Source organism: Ictalurus punctatus, chromosome 9 (genome assembly GCF_001660625.3).
Source record: "Ictalurus punctatus breed USDA103 chromosome 9, Coco_2.0, whole genome shotgun sequence".
Taxonomy (NCBI): domain Eukaryota; kingdom Metazoa; phylum Chordata; class Actinopteri; order Siluriformes; family Ictaluridae; genus Ictalurus; species Ictalurus punctatus.
In genome coordinates, this window is record NC_030424.2 from 11572501 (window position 1) to 11596797 (window position 24297).

At 40.2% G+C, this 24297-nt stretch overlaps 1 protein-coding gene across 2 annotated transcripts in view; it reads left to right on the forward strand.

Annotated features, from left to right (window-relative positions):
- The window catches only part of rpap1 (RNA polymerase II associated protein 1), a 26210-nt gene extending 4608 nt beyond the window's left edge, over positions 1 to 21602 (forward strand). For both annotated transcript variants that reach the window (XM_017477098.3, XM_017477099.3), the window contains exons 7-26: positions 2512 to 2667; positions 2793 to 3011; positions 5777 to 5892; positions 6042 to 6140; positions 6292 to 6393; positions 7721 to 7888; positions 8072 to 8251; positions 8807 to 8941; positions 9258 to 9428; positions 9552 to 9709; positions 10724 to 10894; positions 10969 to 11164; positions 11451 to 11560; positions 11744 to 11936; positions 12144 to 12290; positions 12648 to 12790; positions 14438 to 15206; positions 17085 to 17261; positions 20221 to 20277; positions 20364 to 21602. In XM_017477098.3, the coding sequence (XP_017332587.1) occupies positions 2512 to 2667; positions 2793 to 3011; positions 5777 to 5892; positions 6042 to 6140; positions 6292 to 6393; positions 7721 to 7888; positions 8072 to 8251; positions 8807 to 8941; positions 9258 to 9428; positions 9552 to 9709; positions 10724 to 10894; positions 10969 to 11164; positions 11451 to 11560; positions 11744 to 11936; positions 12144 to 12290; positions 12648 to 12790; positions 14438 to 15206; positions 17085 to 17261; positions 20221 to 20277; positions 20364 to 20501 (3605 nt within the window). In that variant the 3' untranslated portion in view covers positions 20502 to 21602. The remainder of the gene's footprint in view (positions 1 to 2511; positions 2668 to 2792; positions 3012 to 5776; positions 5893 to 6041; positions 6141 to 6291; positions 6394 to 7720; positions 7889 to 8071; positions 8252 to 8806; positions 8942 to 9257; positions 9429 to 9551; positions 9710 to 10723; positions 10895 to 10968; positions 11165 to 11450; positions 11561 to 11743; positions 11937 to 12143; positions 12291 to 12647; positions 12791 to 14437; positions 15207 to 17084; positions 17262 to 20220; positions 20278 to 20363) is intronic.
- Positions 21603 to 24297: the final 2695 nt, after the last annotated feature.

The window sequence follows — 24297 nt, forward strand, 5'->3', positions numbered from 1 at the left end:
CCGTTGGCTTCAGAAGGAAGGTACATAAACCTCCAGCTTTCCTTCATTCCCTCTATTGTAAAGTTACATTTTTTACATTTTATGGCATTTGGCAGACACCCTTATCCAGAGTGACTTATATTTCTTAAATTTCACCAGAAGTTAGATGTCTAAATAATCTGAAGACCAAGAGCCAGCGTACAATCAAATAAATGGTCTATTGTGTGCACAAAGACAGCCTGGGCACTCTATAGTCTAAATATAAGTTGGACACAGCTGACTTTTATAAGAGACAATATAGATAATTCCCAAAGTTAGATAAGATAAAAACAAAGCAAGGGCGAAAAACATTGTGACCCAGAAAAACATGACGAGTGAACAAAGGACTCAAGTAAGGCATTGTCGTGTTTTGGTTCACTCAGACTAGGTTGTGATTTTAAGCTGTACCAGCCATCAGCGTGACACAAGGTTGAGCACATAATCTCAGCCAGTCTTGATAGTTTGGTCTATCCATGGTTAGCCTCACTGAGGACAACCCATATGCTGTGGCTGTACAACAGTGCTCTGGGACATGATGTATAGGCCCACCACTAGCCTCACCATTTGCTATACACTTTTCTATGCCGTCCACTTTTTCTTACCACATTGCTCAAAATTTAGCAACTAGGACACTGAGTCCTGCTTGGGGACCCTGAGATGACTGGCCAGACTTTGGTATCACTACTGCTTTCGCTGATGGATGGAACAGCATGGCAGCTTCCTTTCTGAGCAAGTCTTCTGTCCAAAATGGACAGAGCAATTTTAGCACCTTCTGCCAGGTTGGCTGTGCCTGTGGGTTTGGCCCCTCTGTTCAAATGACCAACTGATGAATGCTACTCGGCAGTCCAGGAAACAGTCCTGAATGCAAGATCCCCTAGAACATTGTTTTTTCATGCTCCTAGGTGGAAGCTTCCCCATTAATGGTGTGCACTCCATAGGCTGGTTCTAGTACGTTGCCCAATTCCCAAAATACTACATTTTCTTTAAGGACTGCAAGATAGAAACAAGTGTCCATATATAAGTATTTCCCTAATGACCTGTAGGTGTGCTCCAAATGCACCTACCACGGCATGCCACTCTATGAGTATTACTTAGAGGTGTGCTGCTCTAGGAAGACTGGAAGAGGTGTGTGCTTTCTCCAGGTCCTACAAGGTTAACATAATCCAGTCATACAAGATTCTAACCAGTCTGGCATCAAAGTGGCACACTCCACAGTAAATGCTCTCTTGACCATTATTGAGAAGCTTTATGCCGCTAGATCAGTCCTCGTCCTCCTCAACCTTTCAGCAGCGTTTGACACAGTCAACCACAAGACTATTTTGTCCTTCCTCATGAGTCTTGGAATACATGAAACAGCATGGCAATGGTTTGCTTTCTGCCTGAATGGATGGTCATATCCGGTGACATGGAGGGGATCCACATCTGCTCCATGCAGACTCTCCACTGGTGTCCCACAAGGCAGAGTACTTGCTCATCTTCTGTTCTCCCTCGATACCCATGCTGTTGGTGAGGTCATATCTTCACATGGGTTTTCATACCACTGTGTTCTGATGACACTAAACTTATCCTCTTCTTTTCTCCCTCAGAGACTCATGTCTCTACATGGATCTCAGCATGTCTGGCAGACATCTCATCGTGGCTAGCAGCTCATCAGTTGAAACTGATGTCGTCATGTCATTTTCTTGCATTATATCCCTGGAAAAATCTGTCATTCCCTGCAACCTTGGGGTAACCATTGACAATTAAGTGTCCTTCTTACCTTACATTGCTAAACTGACATTGGCTCCTGCCAATTTCTCCTTTACAATATCAGGAGGATTCGTCCATGTCTATCCACAGAGGCCATTCAGGTGCTTGTTCCGTCCCTTGTCATTTTGATACTGGACACCTGAAACTCGCTCCGGGGAGATGTACTTCTCCTTGCTATCCAACCACAGTCCAGAATACAGCTTTACTTGTTTTCAACCTCCCTAATGTCTTCCACACCACCCCATTGCTACACCCCTTCCACTGGCTTCCTGTAGCTGCTCACATCAAATTTAAAACACTGATGCTTGCCTACAAAGCCACAAATGGAAAAGCGTTCACCTACTTTAAGGCACTTATCACATCCCTCTCCGCACCACGATTCTCTAGTATGGCTCGGTGAGACCTACCGTCTCTCAGGGTACAAGGAATGCATGCTTCAAGGAAGGCTCTTCTCTGTTCTGAATTTGCCCTAGATGTACGAACACTTGAATCACTTTCTGCCTTCAATTGACAACTAAAGACCTACCTCTTCAAGAAGGACATACATTTGTTATTTGAAAATATACTATTTAACAGAAGGCCTGAGGCCACAGGATGTGATTATCAGTCAGTATTGTTTGGTACTAGTTCATGTGTTTGGCATGTCACGGTCCCAAAACATACAAGAGAATATAAAATACCAAGACCAGGCCCTATTAATAAATATCTAAATTGTAATTGAAAGTGTGTGTGTGTCTCACTCAGGCACCGCTGATGGTCCCTTACTGGTGTCAGGTCAGGGCCTTGGTCCAGACAAAGCTGAGGAGACACTAAAGATCCATCAGGAGAACGAAGCCAAGCTGCAAGGAATGTCTCAGAGTGAGATTTTGGAGGAGCAGAAATTGTTGTTGGCCCAGCTAGGTGAAATTTACTTTCCTTTATTTTTACATTTATTAACTTAATCTTCTCTGAGAGATATTTTTCCTAATTGCACTGTAAATGAGTCTCATTGAGTGCATGTTAAAATTTTTAATTTTTTTTTCCAGATCCCAGACTGGTGGATTTTGTAAGGTCACGGAAAGCTCAGAATGCCTCATGTTCCATGTCCTCTTCTATTGAGAAATCAGTTTATCCTGACCAGTCTTTAACTGAGAGCAAAGCTCTAGCACCTCACTACTCAGACTCTGTACCAGACTCTCAGGAGTTTACAATGGATACTGATGAAGAGGATGAAACTGAACCTACTAACCATCATCCAATTACTGGTGAGCACTGTTTTCATTCCTAAATGCCGAATTGTTACTAGGCTTGTAATATTTATGAGAACAATGTTTTTTTTTTCTAGGTTACTACTAACATTTTTTTTGTTTACTTAGAAAAACAACCTAAACCTAGAGTGTCCAAACTTGCCTGCAAAGGGCCATAGTGGCTGCAGGTTTTTGTTACCCCCAAGCAGGAGCTTGATAGTTTATTTAAGGCCAGGATAATCTGATTAAACAGGTGGAATCAGAGGCGGATCTTGATTGGATGGAATGAAAACCTGAAGCCACACCAGCCCTTTGCAGATAGGACTGGACATACCTGACCTAAGCTAAATTGTCAAGGTTTACACCAGGGGTGTCAAACTCCTTTTAGATAACGGTACACTAAGTCCAGTGTCGATTTGCATGGGCCAAAATAAATTCATTTAGCAGACTAATAATACATCCGCAACTCCTTAAATGTGTTAATTTATTAGCATTTATCTGAAAAGTACATTCTGAATGCACAAACTTATTGAACATACAATGGGGTCCAAAAGTCTGAGAGCACAGGTGAAAATACAGTACTTCTGTTTTGCATTGTATTATAATTTAATGCAATAATTTTCATCACAAATTATATTGCGACACGAGTGAAACTTGAGTGGAAAGTAGAATCTTTAAAATAGTTACATGAATTTCAGAGTGTCCCCTTTTCGCTCTATTTTGCTCCCTAGTGGAATAAGAAAGTCTAGGTCTTCGAATCTTTCAATTCAGTTACAGTTTATTACAATTTTAGATTGGTGGACTTGACGAGAACCTTTATTGTAGGCCATAATTCTTGGCACCACTGGTTTAAATGTTACATGGGATTTTACTGCTCATCATAAATTTGCTTTGGATACAATTGGTCGACCGTGAGAAAGAGTTTTGTTTTGAGGGGGGTGTGTGTAAAAAAAAAGCACAAGCTGAGTTCAGGGGAGACAAGAAAACCTGGAACTCATTTCAGACATAGTGCTGAATGTGCCATAGACACCCAGAAGTGCAACAGGAAGCCATAAAAAGATTCATAAAGAGAGGAGAGGGCCTGCCATCCAAGCTTGACTTATAGCACTGCGAGTGAAATGGACTGAGAGGCTTTCAAGTTCTTAGGAGTCATATGAGGACAACTGGGTAAGTGATGATGAGGGGAAAAATCAATAGCCTCAGATGAATTTCAGAAAAGCTGTAGATCTGCCTCACTGTGATTCAATGTATTGCAGCATAACGCTTTGAATGAAGCTGCATCTGGATTAATACTTTGAGTAGCACATGCTTCTGGGTGGGAATGATTCAGAAATGTTTATAAGGTGTTTCCATCAACATGAATGAACCAAGAATGGTTCAGTGGCTTGCAAGTGCTAAAGACCTAACCATAAAAAACAGTATATTACCAAGTATTACCACAGGGAATTTCTGTTTTTCTATTTTATTTGTAAGTGTAAAATCCTTTTTATCGATATTTCCATCTTGCCTCAGGTTTTGTGAAGTAGTAGACAGTAGGTGTATTGAGTCTTATTCCTGTAGCTTCACATAGCAGTTGGAGCATGTTTATGACACTGTACTGCATTACTTTCATGTTCCTCTCTCAGTTCCAATGGATTTCAGGGGGGTTCGATTCGATCAGGCTGATTGCCAACTCTTATTTCCTTTGTCCTAGCAGGAAGATAACTGTACGTGTGCACTAATGTGCATTTGGCAGAGAGCGTTCGGCTGAGCTGCAAGATTTGCCTGCCAGAGCAGAATCATTGATTTCTATTAGCCTGATTAGTGCAAAGCAAGCCAGAGCAAGCCCTAATTTGTCTTCAGGGGATGGAGATAATGAAGGGGTCGCAAAACACGAGTAACAGCCTCAATATGTATGAATTGGACATATGTTTAATCTGCTTTGTTTTTTCCTGCTTTCTATTATTTATTATTCATTATATATGATATATTATTTATATCACCTATGTTTTACAGTGTTTTACGGTTGGAACCCTTGATCAAGGGTGCATGGTGGCTTAGTGGTTAGCACGTTTGCCTCACACCTCCAGGGTCGGGGGTCCGATTCCCACCGGGGCCCTGTGTGTGCGGAGTTTGCATGTTCTGGGGGTTTCCTCTGGTTTCCTCCCCCAGTCCAAAGACATGCATAGTAGACTGATTGGCATGTCCAAAGTGTCCGTAGTGTGAATGTGTATGTGAGTGTGCCCTGCCATGGATTGGCACCCTGTCCAGGGTGTACCCCGCCTTGTGCCCAATGCTCCCTGGGATAGGCTCCAGGTTTCCCCGTGACCCTGAAGGAAGGATAAGCGGTATAGAAGATAGATGGATGGACCCTTGATCAAAGCAAGATGTTGAAGTCTCTTTCATTTTCAGTGAAATTCAAATCAGTTTCATTTTTCACACATTACTATGGTGATGAAGAGACTGCAAAAACTAAATGTATTTATTCACAGTATACTTTAGCATGGTGGCTTAGTGGTTAGCAAGCTCCAGGGTTTGGGGTTTAAATCCGGTTTCCTCCCACAGTCCAGAGACATACGTTGTAGGCTGATTTTCCTGGGATAGGTTCCAGGCTCCCCTGCGACCCTGTGTAAGATAAGCAACATGGAAAAGGGATGGATGGATATTTGAACATGGTCCTATTTTAGTTTGTATGTTTTGTTGCATAGATTTAATGTTAAAGTTTATATTAATCAGCATAAAATGTTTCAAGCACAAATGATAGAACACCATTCTGATTTGAATGAAATGAAATGTTTAATCAGTGGAACAGCTACCAATCAAGCCTGAGAAAGAGTGGCTACACATGGACAAACTGGAACCAGAGAAACTGGAATGGATGAGGGATTTGCCTGCCCCTAGGAAGCAGGGCACCAAACAGGTAAAATTAATCATTTGAGAAAAGATAAAACAAGAGTCTTTAGGGCATTCTGTTTAATATTGTGGATGTTGCAAGAACAAAAACAAAAAAAGTTGTATGTTATATTTAGCTGGTGCAAAGGCTGATTTTTGCATGTATTGAATTGCCAGGCCATGCAGGCACGATTCGACTTTTCTGGCATCCTTCTGCCCCCCACAGAAGACTTACCTACTCATCTCGGCCTACATCATCATGGGGAGGAACCAGAGGTCAGTTACCAGACTCTTGTATTTGTCCATTCAGTTCTGTTAAGTTCATTTCATGTTAGATTAGTCTTCATGTTCACATGTTTATGCATATTGACTATTGTCTAATTGGATAACAAGCCTCCTCTTGTTTTTCCCTCTTTCTGGGGTCTAGTTGGCAGGCTACTCGCTGCAGGAGCTTTTTCTCCTCTCTCGCAGTCAGCTGACCCAGCAGAGGAGCCTGGCTCTGAACACTTTGGCCCACATCCTGTCAAAGGTAAATCAATAAAATCAGTTCAGTTGACTTTTTAACTTGCCTCCAGCTGTTTCAGGGTACGGCTACAAATCAGAACAAAATGTAGCGTGGAACAAAATTTTCTTTTCACTGCACAGAAAAAAGCACTGGAGTGCCTGAGATTCTATCATATGTCATATTGACTTCATACTGCAGTCCAAAATGTGCTGTTCAGACCCTGAAGAAAGTCAAGATGCTTCGTAAGTCAGTTGAGTCTTTTAAAGGTTGCATTGAGTGGCAAACTGGAGGGTTTCTAGTGCGCTGTTCCATGTCCATCCCATAAGATCCTACCAGTTCAGTCCATGAGTTCTGGGTTTTTGGACACATGGAGACAAGAAACTGTTGGAGAAAAAGTTTAAAGGTGGTGTGGAGAAAGCACATGAAAAGAAAAGAAAATGTACTTGAATTACAAATCAGCTTCTGGTGATTGTGATGATGGTGAAAGCAGTGTTGAGGAAGCACATAGTTAGTGGCATAGACTAATTACCTAAACAAGGCTATGGAATGCTAAGTGTTCTTTATAATTATGAGGGGTGAAAGGAACAAAAATGAACTTTTTAAAAATACACACAAAACTTTTTGTTGTATGTTCTTTGCACTGTATGATTTTCCAATTTATGGTATTATATGCTGAACCTATTGTGGCCCTGTGTTGTAATACTAGTCAAGTCAAGTGGCTTTGTTGTCATTTAAACCGTATACAGATAGTACAGTACACTGAAACAAACTACGATCCTCCAGGACCATGGTGCTACATAAAACAACATAGGCCTACAAGAGACTACACAGAACTAAATAGGACCTACACATTTCTACATAAAGTGCGCATGCAAACATGTGCAAACAGCAGAAGACCACACCATTAACTACTAAAACAGGAACTACTAGTTGATGCACTTTCATTTTGGGCAGTGGTGGCTGGGTCAGTGGTGGCTTGGCGGTTAAGTCTTTGGGTTACTGCTCAGAAGGTTGGGGGTTCAAGCCCCAGCGTTGCCAAGCGGACACTGTTGGGCCCTTGAGCAAGGCCCTTAACCCTCTCTGCTCCAGGGGCTCTGTATCATGGCTGACCCTGTGCTCTGACCCCCAGGTTCCTGACATGCTTGGGTTTGCAAAGAAAAGAATTTTACTGTGCATATGTATATGTGACCAATAAAGACTTATTATCATTTGTTATTTTGGACATATGTTGGGGGCCAATTTAAAGCAAATTCCTCGACTAATTTTTGTTACCAGTCTGCAGGTGGTTACATTTGAAAGTTTTTGGACTATAATTATTTTTTTGATGTTCAGTGTGTCTGTGTTTTCCCAGGCCCGTGTTGGCGAGTACTCATCATGCCTAAAAGGCAATGTGCTGGCCTCCTTGCTTGATGCTGGGCTCCTCTTTCTGTTACGGTTTTCTCTGGATGACAGCGTGGAGGGTGTAATGTCTGCGGCTGTGCGTGCCCTCCGAGCGTTGCTAGTTTCCACTGAAGATGAGGTGAGGGGCAAATACCAAAAACGGTTTCAATTAGAAACGAGGGAACAACTTTTTGGTATTACAGGTTCAATCCAAAAGGATATTTTGCTGTTTGTGCTTCGTTCTTACCTTTTAAATTTTTTTTTTTTAAACAAAGAGAGCATGTTGTGTAGTAAAATCTTGGACTGTGTTTGTGTTGTGTAGGAGAATCTGGACAACATGTTTCCCTGGCTGCTAGGGATGGCAGCTTTCCCCTTGGTGCCCCAGATTTACAAGGAGGAGGATGAAGATGATGAAGGTCTGAATGAGTCTACAAAGGAAACAGAGAAAGAGAAGGAAGAGAGAAAATTAGATTATGATGTCGCTCAACAGGATGTTATGAAGGTGAGAAGACTCTGGTAGAAGGCTGAGAGAGGAAAGGGGACGACATCTTGATGCACCACCTTTTAAGCTGAGGGATTTAGACCAGCAGCACAGTGAAGCAACAATAGAAGGAAAAGCTTAAAATAACCAAGACAAAGAACAGGACAAATGTCCAAAAATCAGACCTATTCAGAAATGAAGTTCCTGACTATTCGTGCATGGAATAAAATTTTTTGTGACCATGCAGGCATTTATGAATGAATCACACGTTTGACGTGCGAATTTCCATCATACGTGGGATTTGTTATACGTCACATCCTGTATAGCAAGACTTTCTTGGCAAATGTGAATGCATGTATCATAGTCCATAATTACCCTTAAAGATATGCCGATAATGGCCCATATTTTGAGTGTGAAAACACTATAAATAAATTCAGTCACATTTCCCACGAGACACTACAGTGGTTGTTCCACTGGATACAATCTTACAACTTACTATGTTAATATAGATCAGTTTATCAAGCATATTATCGTATCAGTGTTGTCTATATTATTATATGTATTTCCTGATCTCAGGGTTTGTTGAAGATGCAGCTTCTGCAGCGGCTGCGGTACATTCTTGAGGTGGTGCGACCTTCACCCCAGACAGTTCTTGATATTCTGGGGGTTCTGATCCGAATTGCTCGTCACTCAACCTCTGCAGCCACACAGGTGAACCTTAAACAAGTCCTGAAAATTCTTTATTTAGAAATGTGAAGTAGCCATCTATTTAACACATCTAATTATATGTATATGCCTCAATTCGTGTTGTTACTTAAAAAACAAAAAAACTTAATAAAAAGGAAGTCACAAAAAAAGATTCTGTTGTACACTACGGCGTTCTGCAATAGTTGCAGTAATTCCAATTTTCCAATCTCAATCCTACTTCTCTGTCTGTCATCATTCCTCAGTTTTGGTCTGTGACCTCTAAATTAAGTCATTGCAGTCCTCTATATGAGCCCATGCTTATGTTGTTTGCAACTTTTAGATCCTTGATTGCCCCCGGCTAATTGAGACCGTGATGTCAGATTTCCTGCCTTGCTCATGGACCCCATTGACCTCACCAACCCCGCTTTCTTTATATGGGTTGCCTGTTTCCACAGCAGTGAAGCTCCTTCGTGTGTTAGCAAGCGCCGGCAGGCACGCCTGTGCCAGAATAGTGAGTGGTGACTGACTCAGCATGCTTGCACTGCTGGACACTATATCATAACTAAAATAATTCTATTACAAGCACACATTCTGGGTGCCGATTAGCATGTTCTAATTCATTTTTGTGTTCCAGCTCAGCAATCTAGGTGGAAAGGAGCGTCTGTCTCGGTTCTTGTCAGTGGAACCTTCAGAGCTTCTGCTGGAGTCTGGGGAGAATATATGCTGTAGCACAGAGGCTCTGAGGCTCTGGGCTGTGGCTGCAAGCTACGGGCAGGCCTGTAACCTGTACAAGTGAGAGAAACTGCTCTGTAGCTTTGTTAATAATGACCCCAATTAAGGAACAAATCATATTGGGATGTGCTGTTACTGTGTATCGGAAACTAATCCAATTCAGATGGGTGCTGTGATGCTGCCCTGATGTTGATTATTTTCCTACACAGCACTTCACAAAGAGATTTATTCCTCTTTTAATAATTTCTCACCAGTTGGAGTTACATTTAATGTTGTGGATGGTCCGTGAGACAAGTTAGTTTCTGTTATTACTTACATTTTAACCGCTATAATCAGTTGTTCTTCGCAGAAAACTTGCATATAAATGTGATTTAGTTGTGCCTATAGAAATAGTTACATATTAAAGCAAGCACATTAATATGAACCAATTATTTGAATTAGTCAGACCCATGCTATTAAAGAAAATGAAACAACACATTCTGACCAATCAGATTGGAGAATTCAACAACGCTGTGGACAAACTGTCTTAATGACATCTTCATGGAAAACAGTTGCTGTAGTCTTTCTGTAGAAAGGACTTTAAATACAGTTCTACTGAAAATGTTATTGCATTACATTGTTGTATACATTCTGAACATTTATTTAACATTTAAATAAGGAAAATACAGTGAATATATAAATACATGCATGCTCATTATTATTATTATTATTATTATTATTATTATTATTACTACTATTATTATTGTATTCTAACTGCAAATACTGCTGGAGGTGCTTCCCCAAAACATTGCATTGCTAATACGAAGATATTAATATGGGTTCGAGTGTCATACTGATCACTCATCAGTTTTAAATATCTAAATGCTACAGACAGCTGATTATCCAGCATCTCTCGCCTTTATGTCTCCCTCATGTCAAGTCAGCTATTATTGTCATTGTACAGTACAGACTTGCACAACCAAATACTGTTTCAGATATTTTTACATGTACACAATGTTAAGATTTGCGATAGGATTGCATAATGAAAACATGTAATAAGTGTTACAATGTTGCCCTGTCTCGCTCTGTCTCCAGAGATATGTACCCAGTGCTGGTGAAGGCATTGCAGGTTGCACATAAGCCCTGTGCTCCCTCTGAGGCTCTGCTGGTCCTGGAGCTTCAGAGAGTGAAGGCCCTGCTAGTGTTGCTCACTCAGGTCACACACACTGCCGGCTGCCACCAGGAGTTACAAAGTGGACTGCTGAGGTAACACACACACATGCACACACACACACATGCACACACACATACCTTTTCTGACAACGGTATTTGTGTGATAGCTCTCAGTGGGACGAGTGTCTCCCCCCACCCCCAGTGACATGGAGTCACGTGTCTGGGTTGCAGCCCACTCTGACTGGCATCCTGAAAGGCTGTGTGAGAAAGCTTGATGACCCAAGTCAAAGGTCGAGCACCCTAAGCCTACTGCCATCTTACCTGATCTACATGGGAGCGTATTACTCTCAGTTCAGTGTGCAGGTAGGCAAAAAAACAGAAAGAAAAATTACTGCATGTGCCATTCAGGAGAAAGGCAAGTAGATCCCATCTCAAAACTGAAATATTGTTCTTGGCCCCCCCATTTACAAGGTTTTCTAATTTTCAACATCATTATGATCATTCATAATGCACTTGTTTAGCATGTAATTATGCAGTCTGTAATCTGTTGTAACTTAATAATGTTTTGTGATGCATTTGTCAGAATAACTTTGAGAGGATGTGATGTGCTCGCTCACCGTGTAATGTAATGCGACGTGTGCTTTGACAGAGCTCGTTCCAGCCGGTGCAGTGCCTTCAGGAACTAGAGGCCCTGACTACGGAGGTGCTCCTTCCTCTCATATCCAATCAGGTCTTTCATAACATGATGGGCAGCCTCAGGTGAGTCTTTATTCCACCTTAAAGTTCAAATGCAAAGACTTTTGATGTGTTTGTTCGAAGCAAGTCTTTGAGAGAATATGAGAGAGCCCTATATTTACACGTATAACTATACAAATATAACTGAAATAATCCTGTGCTGATTTATATTGCTCTTATCACAATTGTGCATCAATGGTTCTTCAGGTCAAGCTCAGTGATATGTAAGCCTGGTTTGAGCACTTCAGACCTGGAGGATGTTCCCAGTCTGCCAGGCTTGGGCAGCTCCAGAGTTAAGATTACCAGCCTGTTAGGACCTGAATTTCCTCTTCCACTCTGTACTGCTCTCTTCAATTTACTGGACATCATCATGACCATCCACCGCGGCTTAACCAAGAGTGTAGGTTTTCCTTTCAGAGGCTGAATATGTTGTATACTTGCAAACTTATAGCAGGGAAAATGCTATATTACAGTAGATGTATTCCAGGATTTGAATATGAGAATTGTATATAGTAAAGCAGTGTCTTAAAAGTACCCAAAGTAGTGATATCACTTTGAAAAGCATTCAATTTCCTGAGCTGATGTTGATCTATGCCTGTCTTTGTAGTTCAGCTCTCTCATCCGTTTGGACTCCGTGCTGGTTTACCTGCAGTCTTGTGTTGGAGCGACGCCCTCGGTGTCTCATGCCAGTGCCTGGATTTTAAGCCACGAGCACCACTTTCTCTATCTGGTACTCAGGCTGGCTCACAGACTGGTACTGCAGCTCTTACACAGGCACACATTTGTCTTACTAATCCTCAGCCAAATGTCTTCACAAGGTCAAAACCAATCCACTCCAGCCAGTCATTTAGCACTCATAATGCAAATTCACATTTAGGGCCAATTTAAAACCTGTCTAGTTACATTAAGTTTTTAAGATTCTATGCTTTCTAAATGACATTTTAATTGTTCATCTTAAGAAAATTACTTGTTCTGACCAATCTAACTAACTTGAGTGAAGTGGTTTGGAAATCAAAGTACAGAAGAAGCACATTTTGGGCATGTGTGACCTTCTACCGTGTCCATACTAATGGCATATTTGTTTGTTTTCTCTTGTGACTGAAATTTTTAGGTTCCTGCTGACCCAGAGGTAAAGAAACATGCTTCTCTGTTTCACCAAGTTGCCTTGGCTCTGCTCTCGTGGCTGTTGCCTGGAAGTGAATATCTGGCACATGAACTTGTATCTACCATGATCTTCAATCAGGACCTCTTTCCGTGAGTTTTGAAAAAATTTCTTTCTTTATTTATTTTAGTGATTCAGTGCCTCACTTTATGTAGCCAATCTTCAGAGCAGCACAACCATTATAACCAAAATTATATAGTTTAGCTATCGCTAGGTATCTGCAGAATTTAGTTGCAACTTTAATCAGATTCACCTCACAGTAGTAATTTAATGCTCTTAATACCCGAGAACTTATTTTGCATTTCATCGTGTGTCGTATTGCTTTGCTTTGTTTGTGCCTGTGAAATTGGAGAGGATTAAGTAAGCAGTTTAGTGAGAAGTACATTAGTAAGATTTTCCCATTCAGCTTCAACTAGCAGCAACTTGTTGCTTTTCTTCATTGTGTTGTACCAGCACCTTCTAAATTCACTCATAGAAATGGTGAAGAAGAACTTATTATATCTGATTCAGTCATTTTTTTTCATATACTAATGCTAAAGCCTGCCTGTTTTTAAATCTCTTGCATCATTCTATATAGAAATTTGAGCAAAGTTAATGGGCTGTCCTCTTTAATCAGAAGCATTTTACATGCTGTTTGTACAAGCCATTATGCTTTGTTTGTTGTTAGACATTGTTAATTTCAGTTGTAGTCATAGTTTATGCTGCAATTACGCATTATCTTCACAAGAGGGAAGCACGTTGTACTTATTGTAGCAGACCTTCTAAGCAGCACTCATTTCAAATTGTTTATACAAACCCTGGCAAAAATGATGGAATCACCACGTTTAGAGGATTTTCACCTGGCTGTTTTACTTTGTAGCAAATAACCAAATCACAGATATGACACAAAACTATTTTTGTTTACTAGCTGATCATTCTGGCTTTATGAAACATACCTAAAACTAAGTAATAATTATTTTAATGAATGGCATTTTTTTCCAGATGAAGAAAAAAATTATGGAATCACTCGGTGTTGAGGAAAAAATTATGGAATCATCAACAAAATAAATCACAATTAGTACTTTGTTGCTCCTCCTCTGGCCTGTATTGTTTGAAGCATGGACTTCACTAATGAAAAACTATATTCTCCGTCATGCTGGTTCCAGCTTTCTCGAATAACAGTTGACAGATGAGCGTTGCAGGATGGAGCCTTGTCGTGGATAATTTTTTCATTTATTTCCACCATAAGCTTTCAGTTGGCTTGAGATCTAGACTATTTGCTGGCCATGTCATCGAGTTGATCTTCCTTTCCTGAAGTAAAGCTTTGACACTCTTCGCTCTGTAGCAAGATACATTATCATCCTGAAAAATGTTTTCATCTCCAACCCTGTTTTCTATCGATGGAATGAGAAAAGTGTCCAATAGTTGTTTTGTGTCATATCTGTGATTTCTTTATTTGCTACAAAGTAAAAAAGCTTGATGAACATCCTCTAAGTGTGGTGATTCCATCATTTTTGCCAGGGGTTGTACATTTTGTTTTAATTAATTCAAAATTCTAAAACCTTCTGTTTATTTCCAATTGTAAAATAAAAAAAAGAACCCCAACAAACAGATTTTCAATGTGGTCTCTGATTTTTGGACTCCACTGTATCTTAGATAAAAAATAAAAAGAATTGATTAATGCTTTCAAACAAGTGCACTAAAATAAATTTTTAATAACAGCTACAGATGTTAAGTGTAACTCAGTCTGTATTCTGCAGTGAGGCTGGGAGTGGAGGTCCAGAAGCAGTGACCCTGGCAGAGCTGCGGCTTCGGGAGATGTCCAGTCATTCACCCAGCCCTGGTCCACTCCTCCGCGACTCCCTTGCCCAGCTTCCTTCAATCCGTGCCTGCTACCTCACCCACCTTGCCTACCTGGAGCCTGCTGTGATCACTTCCCGTGAGCGACACCTTGGTCGTAACCCTTGGCTTTCTTCTCAGCTCCTCCCTGAACTCTCAGGCCCCTCACTGCCTTCTGACTGGGCCTTTCTGCCTCTAGTCAGCCTGTACGAGCGAATAGGAGTGTCTCAGGGCGGTGGGCTACGGGCCGAATCGCTGCCTGCCGGCTCTGTGCAGTCACTCACTCATTGCCTGCAGTGGCTTCTTGTGCTTGAGAGCTTTAGGGAGCGAGCACTACAGCTGGTGCCACCTGTGGCCAAACTGGCACGTCTGGTCTGCATCTTCCTGTGCTCTAGTGATATCTTCCTGGAGAGACCAGTGAAGGAGCTGACATGGGCTCTGCTGCGAGGGCTGACGAGACCTGGACATTTAGAAGCTCTGGATCTGAGCTTATCACCTCCAGGCTTAGCCTCCTTCCATGACCTCTACTCCACACTGCTGGCTCAGTACGAGGCTGTGTCCTTTGGCGACTCACTCTTTGGCTGCTTCATACTGTTGCCACTACAGAGGCGATACAGTGTGTCGATGAGATTGGCTGTGTTCGGCGAGCATGTCTCAATTCTGCGCTCACTTGGGGTCTCGCTGGAGAAGGTGAGAAGGCAGTGCTCACTCATAGGTGGTTTTCACACTCGGCACGTTTGCTGCAATCCTAATTCGAGTGCAATTGTTGCCAGCGCTCCCCTGCAGTTTTGGTCTGGTTTCAGAACTCCAGTGCATTTACGTTCATCTTACATCATCACAAACGCACATGGATTTTGTTTTTTTTAATTATATTGGTGCTATTATGTGCAGCAGATATTATGCTCAGCAGTAGACCACTTCTGTGGCCCATAACGTTCCCCCCGCCACTCACGGTACACGTGTGCTGTGGAAACTAATGATATCATCGGGTAAAACACACGCGCAGGTTACTTTACATCTTGAACAAGTGCTAACCCGAATATGAGTTGCGTTCACATTCACAGGAATCGCAGCTCAGTTCCATTGCAACCGAAATCAAACCACCTCCTAGAGGTTGTCTCGGGTTCAGTACCTCAGTGCACTGCCAGTGTGAAAACCCCCATAAACATTCATGTAATGAGATGGAATGCAGTGAGGTAGTCCTGACAGATACATGTGGTACAGATTATAACAAAGTGCTGTTTGTTTCTATGATTATTAAACAACGTTTTTAACGTTTTTTTGAATAAAAAAAATCCATCTTTATATTCATATAAATATATAAATCTGAAATCCAAATTGCAGACAAAAACAGTGCCTTTTAGTCCAAATAGAAAATGTGAATTTTCATCCAAATCGAATAGACAAACCTGTCTTAATATTAATTTTATCATTAAATTTTTGTCTGCTCCATAAAATTTAATATTGCACATAACATTATTTGCTATGCAGAGGTGCCAACTTCTATGGCGTCTGAGGGCGTATGATGGTGTGCGATAGTGTACGGTGGCGTACGATGGTGTACGATTGCGTACGATGGTGTATGACGGTGTACGGTGGTTTATGATCCCGTACGATGGTGTTCGATTGCGTACAATGGTGTATGGCAGTGTATGATGGTGTACAATGGCGTATGATGATGTAGGATGGTGTACGATGGCTTGTTTATATGTCTTGTTTATAGTCTACTTCCATTAAAAAGTAATAGAATATACCCTTGAGAGTGTTTTTTTTTTTTTTTTTTTCTTTTTCATTCCTACTAAGTTTTATTTGACTCATACCCAAAGAATTGGTAAATATTGGAGTTGAGCGCGTTTGTTCCCTCAACTAACATCTATGGTTCTCGCCGTAACATTGACATTTTCATGCTGATTACGGGAGACATCCTTAAAATTACGCTTTTCCACCTTTTCAGTTAAAGCAGCTGTCAAACAAAACACAAATAAAATTTGCCTGCCAGAAGACATTTCACTGAAGGGGAAAGAACATGGGGACATGAAAGACATGCCTTTACAGTTACTTTTGCTTTGTTTGTGAATTTGCAAGCCTCTGTATTGTGAGGCAATAGAAAGCAAGAAGGTGGGACTGCAGTCTTTTTGGTCTTTAAAAAAATGGTATAGTTGTTTATTATCAAGTAATAGTCACACCAAACTTTTACCCCACTGTTTTCCCACTGTTGCTTGGTGCACATCTGAAATAAAAAGGCCATCTCTTCCATCGATGTGAGCTACATTTTTATGCTAAAATTTAGTTTTCCCCCTCTGCCTGCTTGGATTTTTTTTGTTAGAAGTGTTGGCACTTCTGCTGTATGATTCAGCTGTTGCAGTAATAATGAACAGGTCCATCTCATTAGTATGCGTTTAAAGACTATCCAGTCATAATGCTTTATCTTAATAGTCACCTTATAAAATCCCTTCCCAGTTTGTAGGCCTAATGTGTTGGAACAGCACAATGTTTTACAACATACTAAAGTGAGCTGTTAAATGAAATTATTCTAATTATGGCTGATTTTGTGTTTTCTCTTTTTAGCTGCCCATTGCTCTGGAGAAATTCACTTCCCCTGCTGAAGACTCGCAGCCTTTGCTGCGGTTGTATTTCCGAGCTCTGGTGACCAGAGCTCTGAGGAGGAACTGGTGCCCTGTGCTGTACGCTGTAGCTGTTGCCCACCTCAATGCCTTTATATTCTCCCAAGATGCTGTGCCACAGGTACAGTGTAAGAGTATTAAGAGTAGCTTGCTTGGATTCCAAATGAACTTTTAAACATTTTTTTTTTCTCCCTATGTGTACACATTCGTCTTAGGTTTTCTGCTAAATCCATAATCTAGAAAAACGTCTGCTTTTCAGTGGTGCTTGAAAGGTTGTGAACCCTTTAGAATTTTCTACATTTCTGCAGAAATATGATCTTAAAAAAAAAGTAGATAAAGAGAACCCGGTTAAATAAATGAGACAAAAATATTATATTTGGTCATTTATTTATTGAGGAAAATGATTCAATATCACATATGAGTGGCAAAAGTATGTGAACCTTTGCTGTCAGTATCTGGTGTGACCCCCTTGTGCAGCAATCACTGCAACTAAACGTTTCAACTAAACTGTTGATCAGTCCTGCACATCTGCTTGGAGGAATTTTAGCCCGTTCCTCAGTACAGAACAGCTTCATCTCTAGGATGTTGGTGGGTTTCCTCACACAAACTGCTTGCTTCAGGTCCTTCCACAACATCTTTATTGGATTAAGGTAAGGACTTTGACTTGGCCATTCCCAAACATTAACTTTATTTTTTCTTTAACCATTATTTGATAGAATAACTTGTGTGCTCATTGTCATTGTCATGCTGCATGACCCACTTTCTCTTGAGATTCAGTTCACGGACAGACGTCCTGACATTTTCTGGTAGAATTTGCTGGTATATGTCAGAATTCATTGTTCTATCAATGATGGCAAGCTGTCCTGGACCAGATGCAGCAAAACGGGTCTAAACTGTAATAATTCCACCACCATGTTTTACAGATGGAAAAAGGTTCTTATGCTGGAATGCAGTGTTTTCCTTTCTCCAAACATATAACTTCTTATTTAAACCAAAAATGTATATTTCATCCACATGATCTTGGGCAGCAATATTTTTTTTGGACAGCAGTGGCTTTCTTCTTGCAACCCTGCCGTACACACCATTGTTGTTCAGTGTTGGCCTGATGGTGGACTCATTAACATTAGCCAATGTGAGAGAAGCCTTAGAAGTTGCTTAGAAGTTACCCAGGGTTCCTTTGTGTACTCGCAGACTATTACATGTGATCTTTGTTGGTCGATCACTCCTAGGGAGGGTAACAATGGTCTTGAATTTCTTCCATTTGTACACAATCTGTCTGACTGTGGATTGGTGGAGTCCAATATGGTTTTGTAACCTTTTCAAGACTGATGAGCATCAACAACTCTTTCTGAAGTCCTCAGAAATCTCATTGTTTTCATGCCATGATACATTTCCACAAACATGTGTTGTGAAGATCAGGCTTTGATAGATCCCTGTTCTTTAAATACAACAGGGAGCTCACTCACACCTGATTATCACCCCATTAATTGAAAACACCTGAGTCTAATTTCACCTTCAAATTAACTGCTAATCCTAGAGGTTCACATACTTTTGCCACTTACAGATATGAAATATTGGATTAGTTTTCTCAGTAAATAAATGGCCAAGAATAGCATTTATTGTCTCATTTGTTTAATTGGGTTCTCTTTGTCTACTTTAGGGACTTGTGTGAAAATCTGATGACGTTTTAGGTCATATTTATACAGATATATTCTAAAAATAGGGCACACGGTAGCTTACTGGTTAGCACGTTTGCCTCACACCTCCAGGGTTGGGGGTTTGATTCAACCCTGTGCTGCGGGGGTTTCCTCCGGGTACCCGGGTTTCCTCCCCCAGTCCAAAGACATGCATGGTAGGCTGCATGTCCAAAGTGTACGTAGTGTGTGAATGTGTATGTAATGGTGCCCTGTGATGGATTGGCACCCTGTCCAGGGTGTACCTCACCTTGTGCCCGATGCTCCCTGGGATCGGCTCCAGGTTATGACATTGTAGGATAAGCGGTATAGAAAATGGATGGATGGATAGAAATTCTAAAAATAGAACATTTTAAAGAGTTTACAAATTTTCAAAGTTCATCCCCCATAAACTTTAAGGGTTACTGCTGATTAAATCTCCCTCTCTCTCCCTCTCTCTCCCCCTTTCGCTCTCTTTGCCAGTATCAGCCAGAGGAGGATGTCCTCCAGGAGAGTTTTTTTATTTTATTTTTTAAGTTTTATTTTTATACACACCGTGGTATCGACTTTGGTATCGAGTATCGTGTACTTTTGGTAGTATCGGTACCGACTACTAGATTTTTGGTGTTGTGACATCCGTAGAGAGAAGCTTCCTTCAGAAAGTTGATTCATTTTCTGACAGTTGATTAATTTACAGTTGATTCATTTATTGATTAACTGGCAGTTAATTTAAGTTAATATGAATTTGGATTCGCTCTGTTCTATTTCTATAATAACAGCTCATTCATTGAGACTTGGTGATCTACATAATCTGATGCTAACAATGAATTTATTTAAAACAGGTTGTTACAGTTGAACTTAATGCCAATGCTGTCAAGCAGGCTCCCTCCTTTGCCAATAAGTCTAGTCCTTCTTGTTACTAATTTGTTTGCCTCAAATACCCATAAAATATTCCCTGACAGTGGTTGGATCGGTGCCAAAATGCTATCACTGTGAGATAATTGGAGACCTACACTTGATGTCTGAAGCAAGTTTTAGTACTTAGGGGTGCTGAAAACACTCCTTATGAAAACGATTGAAGAGTGGGTCCCTGAGTTGTCAACAGTGAAGAATGTTCTGTGACGAAGCAAATCCAGATGTGAATAACGCACTTGGAAGATTTACTAACACATTTTAGCCAGTTCCTAAAAACTTGACAGCTGTGTTGTAAGACCCAGAAAGGCAACATGACCTAGGAATCCCAATCGTCATAGACTTAGCTTCAGTATATTATTATGACTAGAGTAGTTTCTTTTTATGTTTACTGGTAGATGATTTTGATGGATTGCATCTTTGCAGGTTTTGCCATTTTAGTGTTTCATGCATGTCAGTAAGGGTCATTGGTCTTCTCATGCTTTTTTGATGTAGGAGGTGGAGACTACTCGCCGGAGTCTGCTGAGAAAAACATACTACCTAACAGATGAGGTACATCCCTGCTGTGATTTATCTTGCCAGATCTATGTGCGTGTATGTCTCTTTGTCTCTTTGATACATGTTCTGGTCTTGTCTAGGTGTTGAAGAACCACCTGCTGCTTTTCCGCCTACCCCAGCAGCACAGTGAGCTGGGCTTCAGCACTTATGAGCAGCTGCCGCCCATTCGTGCCTGCAGGCTCCAAAGCGTAATAGAAACCAAGGAAGGAAATGACTGAGACAGATGAGCATGCACAGGCTCAGATCTGTGGAGCAAATCCACAGCCTTCAAGATGCTGTGACAAAATAAGACTGAATTTTGTTTTGTAAGAATATTTTCAGTGTTCAAAGTAGCATTTCTCAGATTTGTCCCTTTAAAAGTGGGATTTAAAGTTTGATGCTCCCTGTTAAGTAGTATCACATATTCACTGATTGTTTTAGACTGGAGGAGAAAAGAAAAGCGATGCTGAACTGAGGCAGGAAATGAAGATCTCCCTGGTGAAGACAAATGGCTCTGATTAAGGGCAGAGCAGAAGATTTATCTTGTATTGCGTTAATGGCAAAATCTGTTGGAGAAGCATGTTCAGCATGTTTTTCTCTTCCCTATGTATGGCTATATCAAACATCGCAAAGACTTGACTTAATTTGCTGCACTAGAAGTAGAGGCTAGACCAGGGTTGGCGATCATATCCGGAAAGGGCCGGTGTGGGTGCAATTTTTCATTCCAACCAAGCAGGAGGCACACCTGATTCAACCTGTTTAATCAGTTGGTCTTGGCTTTCAATAGATTCTGCTTGGTTGGAATGAAAACCAGCACCCACACCGGCCCTTTCCGGATAAGATTGCCCACCCCTGGTCTAGACCATTGCCTGCAAAAAACCTATTTGGAAAATGCCCACAGGCCATTACAAGTAAAGGTGTTAACTGAAGATTTTTATGTTTCACAAGCTGGATTTTGTGAAGTTGTCCTCATCCACATCATGGCAACGTTTCCATTGATTTACACCATGGCTGTTTTTTTTTCGGGTATTTTTTTTGGATGTGTCCCTAACATCTTTCTCAAACAGTTAGCCGAGGCACAAAGTACATTTATGCGACCCTTCTGCTCTGAACTGTAAATAGCCATAAATTACATCACTGAGCATTGACCATTTCCTTTACTCCTAAGAGTTTCAAGCGCTATTAATTGATTGCTTGACCTTGAATCGGAAGATCTGGGACTTATGACGACGTAGGTATGACTCATTCTCCAGCAACTACTTTGTTTTTCTGAAACATGTTAATCATTTTCTCTTCCACTTTTTCAATGCATCTTGTATAAACAGAATAAGTGCATCATAGCATGGTTTCTAGTTTATCTATCAGTTGCCCATTCATTTGTGCTTGGATAATAGTGTGTTTTATACATATTTTTTTATTCAGATAGGTTACCGGTGTTTCAGCTTTCTTGCACTGGAAAATGGTGGGCTTTTTACCCCCCCCCTTTTATTATTATTATTATTATTATTATTATTATTATTATTATTATTTTTGCTTATTCAAGAATCCTGGTGTTATGCTAGGCAGTTGGAGAAGACAAGTCCTCTGAGTGACACTAATGCTAGACACATTGCTACACTAACATCAATACAACATTGTCTTGTGTATAGGGAACACAATGTTTACTTGCTATTATATGTGGACAACATAACTCCCAATGGAATTTGAACAATCCGAAAATCCATTTAGTTTTTTCAAAGCTTTATTATTATTTTTTTCTGTCTTCAGAATTCATTTGTGACCAGATTTTGAATTAGTTTCTGAATAATTTCTGGGTTCACAGAGAGTAAACCCATTACAGGCCTAATGGAAGTCAGATGCTATACACTAAAGTGGTGTGAAATTGATTTTATAGACTTCTTTAAAATATTTCTAAACAAGGAGACTGGAACAGAGTTGTTGGACATTGGCATGCCTTTGATTTAGTCCAAATTGCCAATATTCTTTTAAATGGCAGCACAGGCTGCACTCAAATGCTCCCATATGTATCTGATTTCTGTTTAAACCTATTAGCAACTGATTTTGCTGTGAGTTGCCTCAAGCCATGCAACCCTAACTATCAGAGGACATCATCTCTGATGTTTCTTACAGTACAGTGGTAAGTATTATAAATTGTCTAGCATGGTCTTAGTTGGAAATGATTATTTGAAACAAACTGGTGACCAGGAGATGCTGGCTCAGTCATATTGGTGAATGGATAGATGAGATGAATTAATTGTTTCTTTCTGATGAGTACTCTTATCTAAATTGTTCCTTTCTTTTGGACATCCCTCAACATACCAAACAGTAAGGCCAAAGCACAAAACATTTACCATTCCATGCTGAACTGTAAATTGTCATAAACTTACCATGACCATTTGTTATTAACCATTTCCTTTCCTCACACCTGTTGCTTATGAGAAACACCAAGGTCCATCAGCTCATTTGGACACTTAAAGACAGGACTGATGTTTTGGGTCTCCAGCATTCGTTTTTTCCACTAACTTACAGTGGGGGGAAATAAGTATTGATCTTTTTTTTTTTCAGTAAATATATTTCCAATGAGGCTATTCACATGAAATTTTCATCAGACATCAGTATTAATTCAAGAAATCCTCAAATACAAAGAAATCATTACATTAAAGTCCATAAATAAAGTTATGTGGTGTAATATTTGGTAATATATTACACCACAATATATAATATATGGTGCTTGAAAATTTGTGAACACTTTAGAATTTTCTCCGGATTCTAATCTCACCTTCAAATTAACTGTTAATCCTAGAGGTTCACATACTTTTTCTACCCACAGATATGTAATGTTGGCTCGTTATCCTCAATAAATAAATATTCAATAATATTTTTGTCTCATTTGTTTAATTGGTTCTCTTTATCTACTTTTAGGGCTTGTGTGAAAATTTGATGATCTTTTAGGTCACATTTATTCAGAAATATAGAAATTTCGAAAGGTTTCACAAACTTTCAAGTACCACTGTATATATAAATCCACATGTCTAAGTGTGAACAATGAAAGCTTTAAAAATAGATTACATAGCCTACCAGCCTGACCTACTTAGTTACCATGTTGCACAGTCCTAGCAATATTACACAGCACATAGATGATTGCACAGTTTCCTGAACCTCGCTGTTTAAAACCTTAATTGAAGCTGGCACAAATAAGTTCTTAGCAGCTTAGTGAATCCTTACTTTTCTGGGTGCTGCAAGAATTTTACTGCCCACAGAAAGGTGAATCACCTTATACCTCTCAATAGCCAATGACTTAATAGCTAAAGTGGCCATCAAGGTGAGCAAGAAGGACCTTCATCCAACTTTTTCCATTTACTTTTCTTCAAAGTGTGCTCTGAGTCAGGCTCTAAGCTGCAGTTAAAAAACAAAACAAAACATTAATTCCAACTGTTGTGCCAGGAACCGCACCGAGTTTAACAACACGCACATGCACTGTATGAAAGTAGAAGCAATATTAAAACGTCTGAACATATGCCCAATGTATGGCTATTGCCGCAGGGTTAGGATTAGGTTATGGTTAGGTAACAAAATGGTTTGTTACTAAACATTTTACCTTAAAACAATTATTTGCAGCAGGAAATGTCATCTGCTTTCATCTTTATCAGAATTTGGCTACTTTTCATCAGCCTGTTGTTCAGTATTTCTTTGTCACTCATTGATTGATCTAATAACACAACCCTTCCTGTCCATATTCTTATGAGGGGAGGTTGCAGGCAGGGCCTCTTTTTTTTTGAAGGTTTTTACTTATTTTTTATCAAAAATATATCAAAAACAACCCCACTCCCCACCTATCCCTCAATCCTTGAATATATATGAATATATATATATATATATATATATATATATATATATATATATATATATATATATATATATATATTAAAAAACCCTCTACGGTCCTTTTAATAGATCCAAAATGTTACTGAATCTCTGTTGTTCCATTTGCTTCTCATGGGTCATCTCTGATAGCCATCTTTTAAAACAAGGGGT